An 18,109-nucleotide genomic window follows, 5' to 3' on the forward strand; every position below is an offset into this window, starting at 1 on the left:
CCCCCTACAGGGCGCTGTGCAAAGGCTGCCGCTGCCTGGAGCTGGACTGCTGGGACGGACCCAACCAGGAGCCCATCATCTACCACGGCTACACCTTCACCTCCAAGATCCTCTTCTGCGACGTGCTCAGGGCCATTCGGGACTACGCCTTCAAGGTGGCCACACCCTGGGGGGTGGGGGTGAGGAGGGGAAGGCTAGGGGTGGCCAACCCCTCCTAATCTGCCTTGGACCGCCAGGCGTCCCCCTACCCCGTCATCCTGTCCCTGGAGAACCACTGCAGCCTGGAGCAGCAGCGCGTGATGGCGCGACACCTGAGCACGATTCTGGGCTCCATGCTATTGGACCGGCCGCTGGAAGGGGCCACCACCAGCCTCCCATCCCCTGAGGTGCACAGTGGGCACGGGGGTGCCCAGAGAAGAGGGCAGGGGGACTGGCTGGGAGGCCAGCTGGGTCTTGACCAGCTGCCCCTCCATCCGTAGCAACTGAAGGGGAAGATCGTGCTGAAGGGAAAGAAGCTAGGGGGACTCCAGCCCCCCAGCGGGGAAGGTGGCCCTGAGGCCATTGTCGTGTCAGATGAGGACGAGGCAGCCGAGATGGAGGATGAGGCCGTGAGGAGCCGAGTGCAGCACAAGCCCAAGGTTCGAGGGGAAGCTGTGGGGGGAGGGCAGCCCTGGGCCCTCCCCCATCCTCACCCCCCATCGCCGGGTGGGATGGTTGCCCTGTCTCAATTCTCTGTGGCTGCCACTCAGACCCTCTGCCCCCTCTCTGTGTCTGTCTCCCTCTCTCTGTCTCTCTGTGTCTGGGTTCCTGGCTCTCTCAGTGTCCACCTGCCCCCACCTCTGACTCTAACGCGGGCCTCCCCGTGGCCCCCAGGAGGACAAGCTCAGGCTAGTGAAGGAGCTGTCTGACATGGTCATTTACTGTAAGAGTGTCCACTTCCGGGGCTTCTCCGGCCCTGGCAGCCCGGGGCAGGCGTTCTATGAGATGGCGTCCTTCTCTGAGAACCGCACCCTCCGGCTGCTCCAAGAGTCAGGTGAGCCCCGCCCTGCACCCTGAGGGTGCTGCCCCTGTCCGACCATCCGGGCTGGGGCCAGGGCCGACCTGGCTCCCCCTACCCCCACCCCCACCCCTGCCTGTGAACAAAGTTAGCATTCCCTGCTGCTTCCAGCAGAGCTGGTGGGAGGGACTCAGGCACACCTGAGGCCTCCCTGCCTGACCATCCCGTACCCCCCTCAGGAAACAACCTTGTCCGCCACAACGTGACTCACCTGAGCAGGATCTACCCTGCTGGGTGGAGAACCGACTCCTCCAACTACAGCCCCGTGGAGATGTGGAATGGGGGCTGCCAGATCGGTATGCACTGGCTGGGGCCGGGAGGACGCCTGGCTGAGGGCCAGGGACCAGGAGACCGTGAAGACCGGGGCAGGGCCAGATGCAGGAGTGTGTGGGCTCAGGAGCTGGTGACCTCAGTTGGGAGCTGCCCCCCTCGTTAGCATCGTAGTCCTTAGAGTTTTAGCACCAGAAATGCAATGTGGGGTTGGTGCAGAGTGTCGGTTGGAGGGCAGGAGGCCTTGCAGCGATACAGGCCCCTGCTTCTGCCTCACCCTGTGTCTCCGAGGCCTCCGTGTACCCCGAGGAGGCTGGGCTCTAGGGCCCCTGAAGCCAACCCACAGCCCGTGACTGCTCTGTCCTACCTGTAGTGGCCTTGAACTTCCAGACGCCTGGCCCAGAGATGGATGTGTATCAGGGCCGCTTCCAGGACAACGGGGCCTGTGGGTACGTGCTGAAGCCTGCCTTCCTGCGAGACCCCAACTCCACCTTCAATCCGCGTAACCCGGCTCAGGGGCCCTGGTGGACTCGGAAGCGGCTCAGCATCCGGGTATGGCCGGCCAGAGAAGGGCCAGGAGCCCACCCCCTCCCCCCCTTCCCCCTCGGTACCATTCCTCATGCCCATCACCCTTCCGCAGGTCATCACGGGGCAGCAGCTGCCGAAAGTCAACAAGAGCAAGAATTCGATCGTGGACCCCAAGGTGACGGTGGAGGTCCACGGCGTGGGCCGGGACGTGCCCAGCCGCCAGACCGCGGTGGTCACCAACAACGGTACGTGCCGAGGCGGGGCTGGGCCCGGCCGCCGCGGCTGGTGTCCGAGCTGCTGACACAGTGCCCGTGCTCGCAGGTTTCAACCCGTGGTGGGACACGGAGTTCGAGTTTGAGGTGGGGGTGCCCGAGCTGGCCCTGGTGCGCTTCGTGGTGGAGGACTATGACGCCTCCTCCAAGAACGACTTCATTGGCCAGAGCACCATCCCCCTGAACAGCCTCAAGCAGGGTGAGTGTTTGTCCAGGGGAGGGGAGGGCAAGGGGGCGGGGGCAGGGCCTGGCATCTCTTGGGCGGGGGTGGCTGTCCCTTGAAGCATCCCGCCCGAGTGACTGGAACTTTCCTTGTGTGCTCCTTCCCGCCCCCTCACCTGCCAGGATACCGCCACGTGCACCTCTTGTCCAAGAACGGAGACCAGCACCCATCTGCCACCCTCTTTGTGAAGGTGTCCCTGCGGGACTAGGCGTGGGAGCGGCCCAGGGCAGGGCGGGCGCGCTGCTCCCAGCCTCGCGCTCTGAGCGGGAGGCCCGCCCTGCCCTGGCTCTGACACACTGTCTGTGCTGCTGCCTCTCCCGGGTCCTAGGAGCTGGCCTGGGCCCTGATTTGTCCTCACCTCCGTTAAGAACAACACTGCGGCCCTCTCCACCCTCTGGCCGGCCCTCGGTTGAGGGTTTTTATAAAAATCTTAAGACTAAGTTCCGTGGCCTCTTTACCTGCACGCCAGCAAATTCCTGTAAGTGCATGCACGTGTGTGTGTGTGTGTGTGTGTGTGTGTGTGTATGAGAGAGAGAGCCCTGGAACCCCAGCACCTCACTCGCCTCCTTCCCACACTCACACTGTACTGAGGGCGCTGTCTGTGCCGCTGGGCAGGCGGGACCAACAAGAAAGAGGAGGAGGGGGCAGAGAGACACCCCTCCAGCCCCACAGGCCCTTCCCCAGAGGCGGACCTGCTGAGTGACCCAGACGTGAAAGCCCACGCACCACACCTGTGAGGGCCGCAAGCTTTTATTGATGGGGAGGGGGCTCAGGTACGCTCCGGGGAGTCCCAGCGGGGCTCAGGCGTGTGCGTGCCCTGGCGGCAGGGCCCGGGGTCAGAAGAAGCCGAGCTGCTTTTTCTCCTGCTGCTGCCTCCACTTGGCCATGCTGTAGAACTCCTCCTTGGACTTCCCAAAGACGTCTTTGAACTCAGAGTCCGAGAGATAGAACTGTGGGGGAGGGAGACCCAGGGAAGGGTGCCCCTGAGCCCAGAATTCTGTCCCGCCCAGAGGTGTCATCCCAGGGCTCAGGGCTCCCCTCTCCCATCTCCCTCTGCCCATCACCGCCTCTGGAGCACGCAACTCCCCGGACAACCTGCCCACTGCCTACCACCAGGGTGTCACCCGAGGCGCCTCCAGCTTAGCTTTAGGTGTGTTAGGGCTGGGGCAGCGAGTGGCGGGGGTCTCGGGCACCTACCTCCCTTTGGGCCGGGTCCACGCCCTCTGGCAGGTCCTTGGCGGCCTGGTACATCAACTGTTTGCGGGACAGGTACCCGTTGGCCATGGGTCCGGGGCTGCTGTGGTAGCTGTTGGTGCTGGTGCTGGTGCTGATGCTGGTGCTGCTGCCGCCCGCCTTGGGGCCCAGCTCCAGCTCCAGCTCTTTCTCTGACTTGTCCTGGGGGCCCTTGTGGGTCTGCGGGGCCAAGGAGCCTCTCCTGCTGTTGCTTGGCCATCGTGGCAGCCGGAAGTTGTTGACCTCCTGTCCATAGAGGGGACTCAGGCTGGGGTGGGTGAGGGGTCGGCTCCCACGGGGCGGCCACACTGAGCCCACTGGCCCTCGTGCCCCCAGCTGCAACCCCCGCCACCTTCCAGGGCCTGGCTCCTCCCTCTCCCCTTCTGCCCATCTGGACCATGCCCACTGAGCGCAGCCCCGGGGGGAGGCCTGGGGGGCCCCAGTACTCACTACTGTGATCTCAGCGACAGCAGACACTACTTCCAGGCTGCCCTCCACCAACTCCCTGTAGGACTGGTTGTTCTGGGGGCGAGAATCAGAGTGGGGGTGAGAGGGAAGGGCACCAAGGGGACCCCAAGGGCAAGACCCGGTCTTCCCAACCCACAGGCAGGGCAAGGCCTCCTCTCAGTCCGCACAGGGCAAGCCCCTCTTCCCCTGGATAAGGGTGGGGCTGGGGGTTCAGACCTCACTCTCGGTCCACTTGTAGGGGTCCCAGGTGAGGAACCATCCAGTGAAAGTGGGGGGCTCATGGCCCTGCTTGACCAGCACGATGGGTGTGGCCTGGCTCCGCCCCGCCGGGTGGGTCTTCAGGTACTCCTGGCCCCAGGCCACCGCCTGCTCCTTCTGCCTGGTCGCTGCTTCCCCGAGCCACAGGAAGATCTGTGCCACAGAGGCAGGTGGAGGGGCTGCCAGAGCTGACTGCATCCTTCCCACCCCGCCCGTCAGGTGGTCTGAGAGCCCCCAAAGCACATACCAGACACACAGCAGGCTGGCTGCCAGGCCCACACACCCATACACACTCCAGAAGGTCACAAGCATATGTGTCTACATGCATTCAATCCACACATATTCACTGGGTACCTGTGGTGGGCCAGGGGAGTCAATAGTGAGAGAAAAACAGACAAAAATCCTTGCCCTTGCCAGAGCTTTCATTCTACTGGGGGAGACAGAAAAACATGTCATATAGCAGATGGAGGAAAATAAGGCAGGGAACGAATGCAAGTGTGGTGATGGTGGACAGAATGTAACTTTGAATTAAAGTCAGGGGGAGCCTCCCTGAGAAGATGACATTTGAATCAAGATCCCACGGTGAGGGAACAAGTCATGTGTATATCTGGGGAGAAAGTGTAAGCAGAAGAAACGACCAGTGCGAAGGCCTGAGCCTGCCCGGCATCTCTGAGGAGCAGCCCAGAGGCTACCGCTGCCGAAGTGGGGTAGGCACGTGGTTTGTTTGTGTGTGTGTGTGTGTGTGTGTGTGTGTGGCCAAACAGGGCTGTAGCAGGGGCTTCGGTTTTGCTCCGAGTGACATGGAGGTCTACAAGCCTCATCACACTCACAGAGTGTCATAGACCGTGGCCGACACACACACAGGATCACAGCTACACAGACACAATTATCCATCACCACCGTCAGACGGCCATCCACTGTCACCCATAGTCACACCCAGTTGCGCATAAAAACAATCGCACTCAATGACACAGGCGCACACATCCAGCCTGAAAAACACAGGTAGCCCAAAACACGATTGCATATAGCCACACAGAAATTACCCAGCCACCCAAATACAGTCACTCGGTCACACCCACAGCCCGCCAGTCTCATACACACATCATCTCAGCTGTGGCTGGTCTGGCCAGTTACAGGCAGTAACCACCACGTAGCCATTCCACACAGCCATATACCCAGAGGCAAATGCATCTCACACCACACATGGTCAGTCATTCAATTAACTGACAGTTGCTCACTTGACATGGACACATATCAGCCCCAGGCCGTCACCTGGAGCCACATACCATTTGAAGGCAGAGGGAGTTACACAGAACGACAAAGCCAGACACAATCGCACACACATTCCAGATCACAGTCATGGTCTCCCAAAGGCTGGCTGTGACACCCATGGTCTCACCCCCTTGGTCACACAGTCGCACACTCAGTGTCACAGTTGCACAGACTCACCTGCCGCCTTACGTGTATTCCTATGGTGAGGAACACACACAGACACACTCACACCCAGTTACACAGATACGACACACCTCCGTAGGCCAGCGGAGGCTGCCTCACCTCTTGCCAGGCGTCTAGTAACATGACATCGTACTTGTCCAGGTCCTCCTGGCTGAAGAACACCACTTCCATGAGGACCAGGTGGTCATGCTGGCTGGAGCACTCAAATAGCCGGGGCTGGAAGCCGGAGACGTCCTCGGGGAGGCTGGCCGGTGTGGGCACAAGGCTGTGAGGGGTACGGCCTGGGCCGAGCTAGCCTTCAGCCCAGGGGCTCCTACCCAGGGGCTGGCCCTCCCCTGAGTCCACCCGCCCTGCTCCTCTCTGGGCCTCGTGTCCCAGTCTGTCAGTGGGGAAAGCAGATTGGGTGATTTCTCTAGCTCCAGCCAGCTGTGGCACAGCTGTGCCATGCAGTTTCCCAGGAGTGGGCACCCGAAAGGGACGCTGGCTGCGTGGGGTGGCCTGAGCCGGAGCCCTGCTGTCTTTGGCAGAGAGGAGCCCCTGGTCCCGCCCCTGGCTGGGATCAGCCTCAGGCCCAAGGCGCGAGGAGGGAAGTTAGGCTGAGAGAGGGGGACAGTGCCACTTAGGAGCTCAGGAGACTTGGGGGAGTGAGGGGCATAAACCGGGTCCTGCAGACAATACAAAGGGCCCAGGATTCAGCTCCCTCCTCCCTGACCTTGTGCACTTACACACCACGCATGTACACTGTCCTTGCACACTACACACACACACACACACACACACACACACACACACACACACACACACACACACACACACCCTCCTGGGGACTCTGGGGTTGGGGAATGGCTTCTGCCTCTGGTCCAGGACTGGGACCATGCAGGGAGCACATTCAACCAGCAGAGGGCACCACTGCCCCGCCTGCCCTGCATCTTCCAGATGCAAGTTTCCCAGGGCTGGGCAGAGAAGCAGGAGGGGGCTGTGTTCTTGGGACCCCCTGGGGTGGGGAGCCAAGAGTCCCCAGTTCTAGTCTGGCTCCTCCAGCTCCATGTGTGACCCTTAACTAGCCCACCCGCTTTGGGCCTCAGATTCATCCTCTGTAAGAACTACCTCCTCCCCACCCTGTCACCTCTTGTTGCTGGGGTAGGGGGCCCGGCCTCCCAGGGCCTCCCAGAAGTGGGGAGGCTCCTGACCCTCCAGCACTGTTTCCTTGTCCTCCTCGTCCTCAGAGATGACGGTGACCACCCTCCGCGCCATCTCACGCTGGTCCCCGCTGCAGCCCTGGCAGGCAAATAGCTGGGTCAGCACTGCAGGGGAGGGGTCTTCACCGCCAGCCCCACGGCCGCCCACTCACAGGGGCCCATGTCACAGGACACCTATGCTGATGGGGGAACAGGTGCGAACAAGGGATCGCCCTTCCTGCCCCTCCTGGCCTCTGTCTCCCCCGCCGATCAGGATCACAGGGGCCGGGGCCTTCTCTGGGTCCGGAGCACGGGTTGGGGACTCCCAGGCTTGGGGGTCATTTAGGGTTTAGCCCGTGGTCAGCAAACCGTGGCTCGTGAGCCACATGCGTCTCTTTGGCCCCTTGAGTGTGGCTCTTCCACAAAATACCACGTGCGGGCGCGCACGTACAGTGAGATCGAAATTTCGTGGCCCATGCGCAGAAGTCGGTATTTTGTGGAAGAGCCACTCTCAAGGGGCCAAAGAGCCGCATGTGGCTCACGAGCCGCAGTTTGCTGGCCACTGGTTTAGGCTGAAGATCAGAGAAAATTCTGGCAAAGGCCTCCTCCTTTTCCCAGGAGATGTGAGAAGGGGGAGGCTCCCTACTCCAGGCGGGAAGGAGAGGAGGCAACCTGTGCAGCCCCAGACCCTCCTGTCATTGATAACTTCCCCCAGGTTCCAGAGGGGATGCATCTCCCCCCACCCCCCTCCAAGCCCGTCTAAGGTTGGACAGAAGTCTGCATCCCCTGGGGAGGGGCCCCATCCCTGCCTGGCACCCCTGCCCGGGGCCCGAGTGGTCAGTGCTGGCGGTACCTTCCCAAACCAGACGTAGCAGATGCTGGCTGTGTCCAGCAAGAAGATATCGCTGGAGTTGAGGGCGGAGGCCCGGGCTGGCACCTCCATGGTCCTGCTGTTGTAGTTGTCGGTGCCTTGCACGTGGAACAGCCTCGTGGCGGATGCTGGCTGCCCCTTCCCACTGTGCTGGGTGCTCCCCTGCCGGAGGAATAGGCCTCAGCTCGGCAAGGGCTCCCAGGGGCTGACCCAGCAGGGGACAAACTGCCTCGAGGCCCAGGGACCACTGTTTTTCCGGACCCTCTGGGTGTGGGGGTGTGAGAAGTCCATTGTCTAGTGTAGAAGAACCAGGCCTTTCTCAATGGATCCCTCAACCCATCTCCAAGGAGTCAGGGCATAACATAGTTCCCCCAGGCTTGCAGGCAGGAAGTGGGCACCAGCTTCCCACCCTGTGTGATCCCAGGCAAGGTCCCAGCTTTCAACTAAACTTCCTCCCCTGTGCTCCTGCTTTGTGGCTGGCTCTGAGGCCTGGGGGGGAGAAACCTGGGCAGGGATCATCACCCTTGGAGCTCCTGGGCCTTGGACAAGCACCAAGAAACCAGAGTGGGGGCGGGCGTCAACGGGGCCCTGGCCTGAGAGGGGATAGCATGTAGATAGAAGGGTCGCCGGCCCAGGGAGGAGCCATGAGGCTGTGGCCACAGCAGCAAAGGTGGGTCCTACCTGGAAGACCACCATCTGGCCCTGGAAGATGGCAAAGAAGTGGGGGGGCTCGTTGCCCATGGTCACATGCACTTGCACCAGGGCTCCATGGTACATGAGGTCCAGCTCCTCGGCGTTGTCATTCAGAGCCGCCATCTCCCGTTTGGTGGCCTGGTGGCCCTGCAGACAGGGGGTGGAGGGTGAGGGTGGGGAGGGCCTGGAGCAACTCTTACATCCCATTCTCAGATCTTCAGCTCCGAGGCTGGGAGGTGCCTGCCACCCCCCCGGGGCCTGCGCACCTGCCACAGGTACAGGATGTACTGGATGTGCCCCATCCTCTGGTATGTGTAGAGGACAAGGTAGCAGTTGCCTGCACACAGCTGTCCATGGAGCTTGGGGTCCACAGGCTGCCTGCCTAAGTCCTGGATGCACCACACCTGGGGAACAGGGACCAACGGGCACAGGTGGCTCCTCCATCCCAACTCACCCGGTGCCTGGCCAGGAAGCTCTCCACCTCATCTGTGCAGGCAAGGGGCTCGCCCCCAACTCTGCACCCACCCCATGCTCTGTGCTGGGCTTGAGCAAGGCCTTAGGGCTCTGGGGAAAATTCCCTTTCTCAAGAGTCACTTGAAAACACAAAGCCTGTTCAAAGACGGCAATGAATACACTTCCGCACACTTAACAGCGTGATTTCCTGTTCCTGTGGGTAGTGAGCACGGGCTCTGAAACCAAGCAAACCTAGTCAAATCCCCGTCAGCCTAGGTGAGCTTCACTTTTTCCCACCCGAAGGTGGGGCGAACAGTGCCCACCTGGACAGGGCAGGAAACAGTGCCCGGGCATCCTGTGCCCACACAGAGCCTGACAGCTGCCACTGGGAAGGTTCCTCAGACCAGAGCATCCAGAATCCTGCCTCTTGCAGAAGAAGCTGACGGTGTGTGACTGTGTGTTGGGGGTTGGGGGTGAGGGGCTATGACTGATCATGGGACTGTGTCCCTGTGTGGGTGTGTCCCTGGCGGTACATGGTTGTATGTGACCAATCCTGTGTGATAGTAGAATTGGTGCAGTTGATTCTTGCCGTTGTGTACTGGGTTGTGATTAAGTGCACTTACAAGGTGTATGTGTGTCTATGTTATCAGAGGTCTGGCTGTCATACCTATGACCCAAGGGCACAAGTAAGTGTCCGAGGGTTCCTGTGAGTGTTATGTGAGCGAGTGGCCATGTCTGTGAATGATGGATTAGGCATGATATGAATGCGCTGTCGGGGGGCTGTATGCATGTGTACCCACGCCCCTGAGTGGCTCCTTTTGTGTGTAGATGTGTATTTGAGAGTAGTGGGGTCGCTTTAAGCAACCATACTGCTCACCTGAAGACAAAGCCTACCCCCTGTTGTGTGCCCATTTCCCCCGGTCCTCGCACCCCCCCCAAGCCCGTACCCCTCACCTCCACCTTCCCAGAGCCATCATCCACCATCCTGAGTTGGGCGGCTAGCTCAGGTTGGCTGTGCAGCTTGACCACGTCCAGCTTTACCTGATTCAATTTGCCTGAGGGTGGGGCACAGGGTGTTACAGGCGCCTGCTGCGCTGTCCAGGCCCCGCAAGCCCCCTCATCGGCCTCCACCTGACCCACTCATCCGTCAAGAGGCCTCCTCCGGCCACGCCCCCTCGCCCATCCCGCCCACAGGCCACGCCCACTTCCCCGCCCCTCACCCATTCTGCCCAGGCTCTGGATGCCGCCCTACAGCCTCGCTCCCAGGCCCCGCCCCATCGTCTATCCCGCCACAGGCCATGCCCACAGCACAGCCCCGCTCCCAGGCCACGCCCCTCGCCCATCGCGCCCAGGCTCTGGGTGAAGTCCCTAAGTCACGCCCCTAACCACGCCCACAGGCCCGCCTCCAGTTCCGCCCCTCCCACTCACGGATCAGTCCCAGGTTCTTGCTCTGGTGCTGCTCCTCAGACCAGGTCCGGAAGAGCTGCTTGAAGGCGGCGGACTCGGCGCCCTGGTTCAGCACCTCCACGTTGGTGTAGGTGGGGTAGCCCTTGGCCTGGATGAAGCCCTGGGGCGGGAGCCAGGAGACATCCATGTGCCAGGGCCCCCTGTTCCCCACGCTCCACCCGTGGGGACCGGGTCGCGCAGGCTGCAGGGCCAGCCGAACCCTGAGCAGCAGTCATTAACCGAGCTCACGCCCCGCTTTTCGGAGCCGGCTCTGCCGGTAGACTTCTCCGAGGTCTCTGAGGACACACAGGGTCTCTTAGGCCCGGTCTCAGGAAGGCCCCGCCATGACAACCCGTCAGACCCCAGGTAGAGCCCTATCTTCCCTCCTAGAAAAGGAGTGGGCGGGGGGGGGGGGGGGGACTCCCCACGCTCCACCCGTGGGGACCGGCCGCGCAGGCTGCAGGGCCAGCCGAGCCCTGAGCAGCAGTCTTAACCGAGCTCACGCCCCGCTTTTCGGAGCCGGTTCCCCACGCTCCACCCGTGGGGACCGGGTCGCGCAGGCTGCAGGGCCAGCCGAACCCTGAGCAGCAGTCATTAACCGAGCTCACGCCCCGCTTTTCGGAGCCGGCTCTGCCGGTAGACTTCTCCGAGGTCTCTGAGGACACACAGGGTCTCTTAGGCCCGGTCTCAGGAAGGCCCCGCCATGACAACCCGTCAGACCCCAGGTAGAGGACAGAAGAGTCCCAGGTTTGATTCCAGTTCAAGGGTAGATCCACAGTTGCAGGCTAGATCCACACCAGCCCTGGTCAGTCCTCAGACCTCAAGGCAAGGCCACATAGGCCTTTGACACTTGGGTGCCGCCCAGGGCAGACCACATGCCTCCAGTTCCCCAGAGAGGGCCCTGTGCCCCCCTCAGACCACTGGGCAGAGCTGTCTCTCCTCCCTCAGACAGGGAGGTGTGTCTCCCAGCTTAGATCCATGCAGGGCCATGTCCTCCATCAGCCAGGACATGGGTGTCTCCTGGCTTAGACTGCAGGGAAGGGCTGCCTCCCCTCCAGGATCCAGGGCAGCGCTGTGTCCCTCGGAGACAGGCCCCCACAGCCTCACCTGAGCCTGGCTGAAGGAAATCATCTTCTCCTGGTGGTTGGACCTGCGTCCCTGCCACACGTAGATCTTACAACCCCCATGGTCCAGGATGTAGCACTCCTGGCAGCGAGAGTGGGGCTGGTCGGTAGGTGGTCCAGGCTGGGTAGAGGGGACGGTGGGGTAGGTGGGGACAGATGGGGTGACTGGGGCTAGGTCTCTCTCACCTCCTCATGCAGTAGGTCTTGGGTCAGTAGGCGGGTCGCCAACTCCTGGATCACCAGATCCTTATCCTTCTGGTAGATACTGGAGGGCAGGCATCCAGATGTGGTCAGCTCAGCCTCCAGCTCAGCCTGACTCCACACTGGCCACATTCAGCCCCCGCTCCCCAGCTACCTGCCTCCACCTCGACCCTGACCTCCAGGCAAATGCATGGAGGCTGGGGCCTTGAGGTGAAGTCTTCATTTCACTGCAGCCTAGCTGTAGAGCCTTAGGCGACTACCGGGCCTTTTCAGGGCCTCAGTCACCCTGTCTGTACAATGGGTTTCTCTAAGGCAGTTGTGCAAGAGTATAGATTTGGCCCAAGGTCCCACAAGGCCTGCCCCAGAAGCCCATGAGCCTTTCCTGGAGGGCTTTCTGGGACCCTCTGCTATTGCTGTTACAGCGGGCATGGAGGCCTGGCCTATTCTACCCGCCCTGCCCACTCCCAAGGTCTGCTCACTGGTAGAGGTGGACGCGGGCCTTCTGCAGCTGGTTAATGCTTCTGCTGGGAATGGCGGCGTACAGGCTGCCCGGTCTGCGGCCCAGCACAGTTTCCATGATCTCCATGAGGCCAGAGGCTTTGGCCTCATCTTCCACCACACCAATCTGGGCACGACCAGCACGCTCCCTGTCCTGGAGGCTGCAGGTCAGGGCCAGGGCCTGCGGGAGATGGCCTGGCAGTCAGGGCTTCCCAGCAAGCCCCTCACCCCCCAGACAGCATCCCAGGACCTTCCTGTCACCGCTCCACTCCCAGAGGTGGGGGGAGGGTGTCCCCTTCTCCTGGCATCCAGAGGTACCACCAGTGCAGGCAGGGTCTGGACTCCGCCCACATCGAGTAGTTTCTTTTCAGGTCGGAGCCGAGAGCCAGGCTGGAGAATGGGCCCCTGGAGGACCCCCCCTCCCCACCTCCTGCACCCCTGAGTTCCCAGGGCAGACACTGACCCGGGCCTTCTCGGGAATGCTGCTCTTGGGCCCGTTCCACTGGATCATCACCTTGCCCAGGTCCAGCAGAAAGATGTCGTCCTTATTAAAGCTTTCCCAGGAGAGCTGCACCTGCCCAAGCCAGGAGGTTAGGGCGGGAGACGGGGTGTCAGACCTCCAGCCCCTGAGTGGAGGGGTTCCCCGGCCCGGCCCTACCTGTGTGAGCATAGCTTGGGTGTGTCACTTGTGTACATGAAGCTGTGTGCAACTGTATGTATGTAAGACCATGACACTACTATTATGGTGTGCAGGCATCCATCTGTGTAACCATATGACACCCTGAGGGCCACTCTGTGGCTGTGTGCATCACTGGGCACGGGTGGCTGCAGGGAATGCTGCATTTCACAGGGTGGCCATGGCTATGACCCTTTCACTCAATGCCTGTCTGTAGCTGTATGTACACACATGTATACAATTCGGGTGTGCATGTTTACCCATGTGTGTACATGTCCTTGTCCATATGTGGGGAACACAAAATATGAACAAGTGTGTGGGCTCATGGGTGACAGTGTCCGTGTGTCTGTGTGGGGAACAGTGTGTTATCTATGGATAAGCATAGTTATCATCCAGAGAGTAAACAATTAGTCCCGGATAACGGGCAAAGACTGGGGCTGCATAGTGTCCCTGCATGAGCAGGGATGTGGGTCACTGAATCTGTGGGGGACAGTGTGTGAGCCTGTGCGGCTGCCACACACCATGTAGGCATTAACATGTGCAGCTCAGATTCATTCCCACCATAAACATCAAACACCTGAATGCTCATTACACCAGGCGCCTGCCAGAGGGCAGCAGAATGCTTTGTTCTACCAAGATCAGTATTTCCCAATAATTTCCAGACAGATGGACGTAAGGGCACCCAACGGACTAGAGTGGCCCCAGGGGAAAGTGGGAGTGTGTGTGCCTATGGGTGACAGTGACAACGTGTATGAGACTGTGGGGCTGTGTACCCCCACCCAAACCATGCTTCTTCCCCTGGTCCTGCTTATAAGGACCTTCCAGGTGCACCATCCTGTCTGCCTCGCCCCTCTCCCCACCCCACTTCTTTTTTTTTTTTTTAAATATATTTTATTGATTTTTTTTACAGAGAGGAAGGGAGAGAGATAGAGAGTTAGAAATATCGATGAGAGAGAAACATCGATCAGCTGCCTCCTGCACATCTCCTACTGGGGATGTGCCCGCAACCCAGGTACATGCCCTTGACCGGAATCGAACCCGGGACCTTTCAGTCCACAGGCCGACACTCTATCCACTGAGCCAAACCGGTTTTGGCCCCACCCCACTTCTTAATATGGCCACGAGATGATGAAGAAACTGAGGGTTACAGGAGCCATGGCAGGGGTCCCCACCCCTCAAGCCTGGCTCTGCCTTCTCTCTCCTCATTCAAGATAGGCCTTATCACTCTGTAAGTTACACACATGTCTGATCACTATGTCGAACACCTGAAACTAATATAATATGTGCGTCAACTGCAATTGAAAAATAAATTTAGGAAAAAGCTCATCTGGGAATGATGACAGCCCATGGTCCCCCTTCCCCATCCCCTGGCACCCTCCACAGTCCCTATGCTTCAGTACATGAAGTCTGAGCTGACCCAGAAGCCCATGGGGTCCCTGTGTCCTCACCTCAGTGGCTGACACGTGCTTCCTCCCTTTGATGCGCAGCAATCGCCGGATGTTGTACATGTTGGTCTCCACATGCTTGAGGGCAGAGGCCAGGCCTCCCTTCCTGTAGCTGAGGAGGGAATGGGGTCCATGGAAGACATGCTCTGCCATGTGCAGGAGTGAGTGCAGACATGAGCACGTGCATGCACACAAGTGGGGATACACATGTGCTTAACACACGTGTGCAAGTAGACACGACCATGTGTGCAAGCCCATGGCCACATGTGGTGCAACAGTGTGTATGTGTTTATCCATGTGTTAATATGTGGACACATGCATGCATATATACAGGTATACCTGCCTGCGGGGGTATAATGTGTATCTGTTCATCCATGTGAGTATAGATGTGAGTGTGTGGAATTCGGGCAACAACATATATGTGTGTAGGTGAACATTTCATATAAATGGAATTACATAACACTTGATATATGAATGACCACATTTTACTTAGGTATTCATGAGTGTGTGTGGGTATGCCCATCTGTAGGTAAACATATTTAGAAGCGGCACATTTCCTGCATGTGCCCGTACACATGTGTGTATGTGTTTATATATACACTATATGCATGTATTAGGTTCAATTGTATAAAACAAAAATGATCAACTATTGGCCATTTCCTATGGTTCAACCTCATATATTGCAACTATTAACTCAATACATGTCAACAGCAAAAGACATGTTTGTACTGGGCACAGTAACACAAAAACACACTCAGAACATGGGTGTCCACTCCTGGGTGTATACCGAAGAGAAATGAAAAACGTGCGTCCACACAAACACTTGGACACAACGGGTGCGAACTAAACTCACATGACCCCCGGGCGGAAGTAACTGCAGAAACAGTCGGATTCGTGGGCCTGCACCTCGCGGTGCTGCACGGTGGCGTTACCCAGGGTCTCCTGTAGGTGCTGCACGAAGGTGCCCGCCGCGCCCTGCGCCTCTGCGTCTGCCTTCTTTCCGATCCAGTAGTGCAGGTCCTTGGGTGTCCCCTGTGTGGCCCTCAGGCTCTGGGGGACCTAGGGCCCAGGAGTTTGAGGGGTGGGGAAGGAGCTGAGGTTCCAGGGTGGGGAGGGGCGGAGGGCTAAGGCATGAGTGAACACTGAGGTGAAGGCCCAAGATGGGCCCAGGGCCTTGGGGAGCGTGGGCAGGGGGCCTAGAACGGGGAGGAGCGGGCTCAGAAGCCTCCGAGGCAGCAGCCCCTGGGGGACGGGACTCCAGCAGGCCTCTTCCCAGGGCGGGGCTTACTCTGCACCAACAGATTCCACACCTGGGCCATGCCACCCCCTCCGACAGACCCCCCCAGTTCCCCAGTGCTCACGTGGAGGACGACGTAGCAGTGTTCCTCAAAGAAGTTCCCATAAGCCTCCTCGGGCACAGGCACCAACTTCAGGTTCTGGGAGAGGAAGGTGTCTAGTGACAACTCAGGAGACCCCCCCCCACCCCACCCCCCCGGTCCTCTGGGGTGGGCGGGACACTGAGTGGATGCCCAGAGAAGCCTAGTTCCGGAGATCGCACCCATTCGGTGGCACCAACGCTGCTGGCCGGCCGTGCCCCTCACCTCAATGATCCAGATGTGGAGGTCCCTGTGGCTCTCGATGTCTGGGAGGCTCCCGATGTCCATCCTAGGCCAGATGGGAGCCAGGAAGGAAACCAGAGCCAGAGTTCTCAGACCCTGGCCTCCAAGCAAGGACTCCCTGCCTACAGCTCTCCGAAGCACCCTCCTCCTAGCCCTTCGCCTGCCAGGCCTTAGGAGGGCTCTATAAACCACAACCGCCCATGAGCCAGGACAGCGACTGCAGAAGCCCACCCACACAGAGGCCTGGCAAACAGAGACGTGGTTTGTCACCTGTGGCTGTGCTCTTGAAACAGGACTGAGCGCTGTGGGCAGGGATGGGCTTTGGACCCAGGGATGTCCTCGGCAAACAGACGGAGTTAGAAACAGGCCATGCAGCCAGCCAGCCAGCCAGAGGATCTGCCATAGACAGTGATAGGTTTTGCAGGCAGGTTGCGGCTCTGCTGGTGAGAACAGAGTCTGAGGCAGGGACAGGCTCTTGAAATGAGACTGGATCTTATAGACACAGACATGCTCCACACACAGGGACGGGGCTGCAACCAGGCAGAGGCTCTGCGGACCAGTAGGAACAGGCAAGGCAAAGAGACAGGCACCTGCAGAGGCAGAGGCGCTGCGATGCGGACAGAAGGAGGCTCTGCACACAAGCACAGGCTCTGCCAACACGGACAGCAGCTTCCTCAGGCGGAAGAACGGGATGCAACAGGCAAGGGTTCTCCCAACGACAATGAGGTCTGCAGCCAGGGACTGTCCCAGGGAAATTCCGACAGGCCGCCAACAAGCAAAGACCGTGGATGCCGAAAAAGACTCTGCAAACAGTCACAGGTTCTGCAGGCATGGGGAGCTTTGCAGCCTGTGGTTGGGGACAAACCCTCAAGACAAGGGGGCAGACTATACAAAGGACAGACTGCAGATATGGACAGGGAGGTGGAGCGTTAAGGTCTGCAAACAGGCACAGCATCTTCAGTCAGAGAAATGCTTCCCAGACAGAAGCAGGCGCTTGAGTCAAAGGCCCTTTAGGCGGCATGGCCAGCCTCTCCCCAGGTGGGAGGGTGAGGGTGAGGGTGGGGGATGCAGACTGGAAGCCAGCCTCCAGGGAGCTGGGAGGGGCCTGGGCAAGCATTCATGAACTTGACAATGAGATTCCGGCTCTGAAAAAAGACACAGACACAGGCCTCTGGAGACAGGCCATTCAGATAGGGAGAGGCTGGCTAAGCCCACACAGGCTCTGCGAACAGACAGGCTCTGTATCAGCGAAAGTTCCTTCAGAGACGGGGGTTTGCTGAAAGCAGCCGACAGGGAAATGAGCTTTGTGGTCAAGCACAGATGCCACAGACACGGGCTAATTCCCGCCACACGGCTGGGCTCGGTGGAGGGCCCGGGTTCTGCAAACAGGGACAGGCTTCCCTGAAAGGAATGGGTTCCGGAGACAGGCTCTGCTAACGGGGACACATGGGATCAGGAGTGAAGCGTGCAGGCGGGCCCAGGCTGTGCAGAGAGCCACGGTGCTCCCAGATGGACACAGTGACCCCGACCGCGATAGGCTCTTCATAGGAAGTAGGTCCTGCAAGCAGACGCCGTTTCTACCCAGGGAAACGCAGGCAGCGGCCTTCGAAAACGTCATAGACGGGACCAAAAGGGCTCAGGTTCTGGAGACAGAACCAGGCTCTGAAGTAGAAATAGACTGCAAGGACAGACATTGTCTAGAGACAGGCACTCACACAGGCAAAGCTTTGCCAACAGGAAGTGTCTGTAGGCAGATAGGCCCAGACAAGGACCCCAGACAAGCTCTGTGGATGGGACAGGCTGTACACGCAGGGCAGCTTCTGTAATCAAAGCCAGGGAGAGAGGGACACACTAGGAAGACCCAGGTTCTGAAAACAAGGCTCTGAAAGTAGGCTCGGGACAAAAACAGGCTCCACGGACAAGACAAAGGCTCTGCAAACTCAGGACAGACTCTGCACACAGGGCCCTGAAGCCGCGGACAGACAGCGGACGGGAGCCGGCTGGGCACATGAGGCACAGACACTCCTAACCCTTAAAACAGAACTGGGCTTGTAAGAAGCACAGAACCTGCAACAGCCACTGGAGTTCGTGCTCTGCGGTTCCGATCGTGCCCAGGAGAGAGAAGCGCGGAAGGAGAGGTA

The 18,109-nt window shown here is 59.6% G+C and overlaps 2 protein-coding genes across 4 annotated transcripts in view; one reads left to right on the plus strand and one right to left on the minus strand.

The window, feature by feature from the left end:
- Positions 1 to 2,790, plus strand: part of PLCD1 (phospholipase C delta 1) — a 12,488-nt gene extending 9,698 nt beyond the window's left edge. The window contains exons 7-15 of the mRNA XM_015564862.1: positions 3 to 155; positions 237 to 386; positions 480 to 638; positions 874 to 1,033; positions 1,237 to 1,353; positions 1,701 to 1,879; positions 1,968 to 2,100; positions 2,177 to 2,326; positions 2,473 to 2,790. Coding sequence (XP_015420348.1) covers positions 3 to 155; positions 237 to 386; positions 480 to 638; positions 874 to 1,033; positions 1,237 to 1,353; positions 1,701 to 1,879; positions 1,968 to 2,100; positions 2,177 to 2,326; positions 2,473 to 2,558 — 1,287 coding nt within the window. The 3' untranslated portion in view covers positions 2,559 to 2,790. The remainder of the gene's footprint in view (positions 1 to 2; positions 156 to 236; positions 387 to 479; positions 639 to 873; positions 1,034 to 1,236; positions 1,354 to 1,700; positions 1,880 to 1,967; positions 2,101 to 2,176; positions 2,327 to 2,472) is intronic.
- A 294-nt stretch (positions 2,791 to 3,084) lies between these two features.
- VILL (villin-like) overlaps positions 3,085 to 18,109 on the minus strand; it is a 28,968-nt gene continuing 13,943 nt past the window's right edge. For 2 of the 3 annotated variants that reach the window (XM_015564846.1, XM_006765071.2), the window contains exons 2-20: positions 15,951 to 16,014; positions 15,711 to 15,785; positions 15,203 to 15,408; positions 14,353 to 14,461; positions 12,692 to 12,802; positions 12,210 to 12,409; positions 11,716 to 11,794; positions 11,513 to 11,611; positions 10,388 to 10,526; positions 9,914 to 10,014; positions 8,773 to 8,910; positions 8,495 to 8,653; positions 7,796 to 7,975; positions 6,891 to 7,042; positions 5,864 to 6,008; positions 4,268 to 4,462; positions 4,034 to 4,105; positions 3,548 to 3,829; positions 3,085 to 3,300 (exon numbers count right to left, since the gene is read on the minus strand). In XM_015564846.1, the coding sequence (XP_015420332.1) occupies positions 3,187 to 3,300; positions 3,548 to 3,829; positions 4,034 to 4,105; positions 4,268 to 4,462; positions 5,864 to 6,008; positions 6,891 to 7,042; positions 7,796 to 7,975; positions 8,495 to 8,653; positions 8,773 to 8,910; positions 9,914 to 10,014; positions 10,388 to 10,526; positions 11,513 to 11,611; positions 11,716 to 11,794; positions 12,210 to 12,409; positions 12,692 to 12,802; positions 14,353 to 14,461; positions 15,203 to 15,408; positions 15,711 to 15,785; positions 15,951 to 16,013 (2,619 nt within the window). In that variant the 5' untranslated portion in view covers position 16,014 and the 3' untranslated portion in view covers positions 3,085 to 3,186. Of the gene's footprint in view, positions 3,301 to 3,547; positions 3,830 to 4,033; positions 4,106 to 4,267; positions 4,463 to 5,863; positions 6,009 to 6,890; positions 7,043 to 7,795; positions 7,976 to 8,494; positions 8,654 to 8,772; positions 8,911 to 9,913; positions 10,015 to 10,387; positions 10,527 to 11,512; positions 11,612 to 11,715; positions 11,795 to 12,209; positions 12,410 to 12,691; positions 12,803 to 14,352; positions 14,462 to 15,202; positions 15,409 to 15,710; positions 15,786 to 15,950; positions 16,015 to 16,238; positions 16,654 to 18,109 lie in introns of those variants that run through there. The other variant, XM_006765070.2, reaches the window with a different exon arrangement.

Source organism: Myotis davidii, unplaced genomic scaffold, assembly GCF_000327345.1.
Source record: "Myotis davidii unplaced genomic scaffold, ASM32734v1 scaffold81, whole genome shotgun sequence".
In the NCBI taxonomy this organism is placed as follows: domain Eukaryota; kingdom Metazoa; phylum Chordata; class Mammalia; order Chiroptera; family Vespertilionidae; genus Myotis; species Myotis davidii.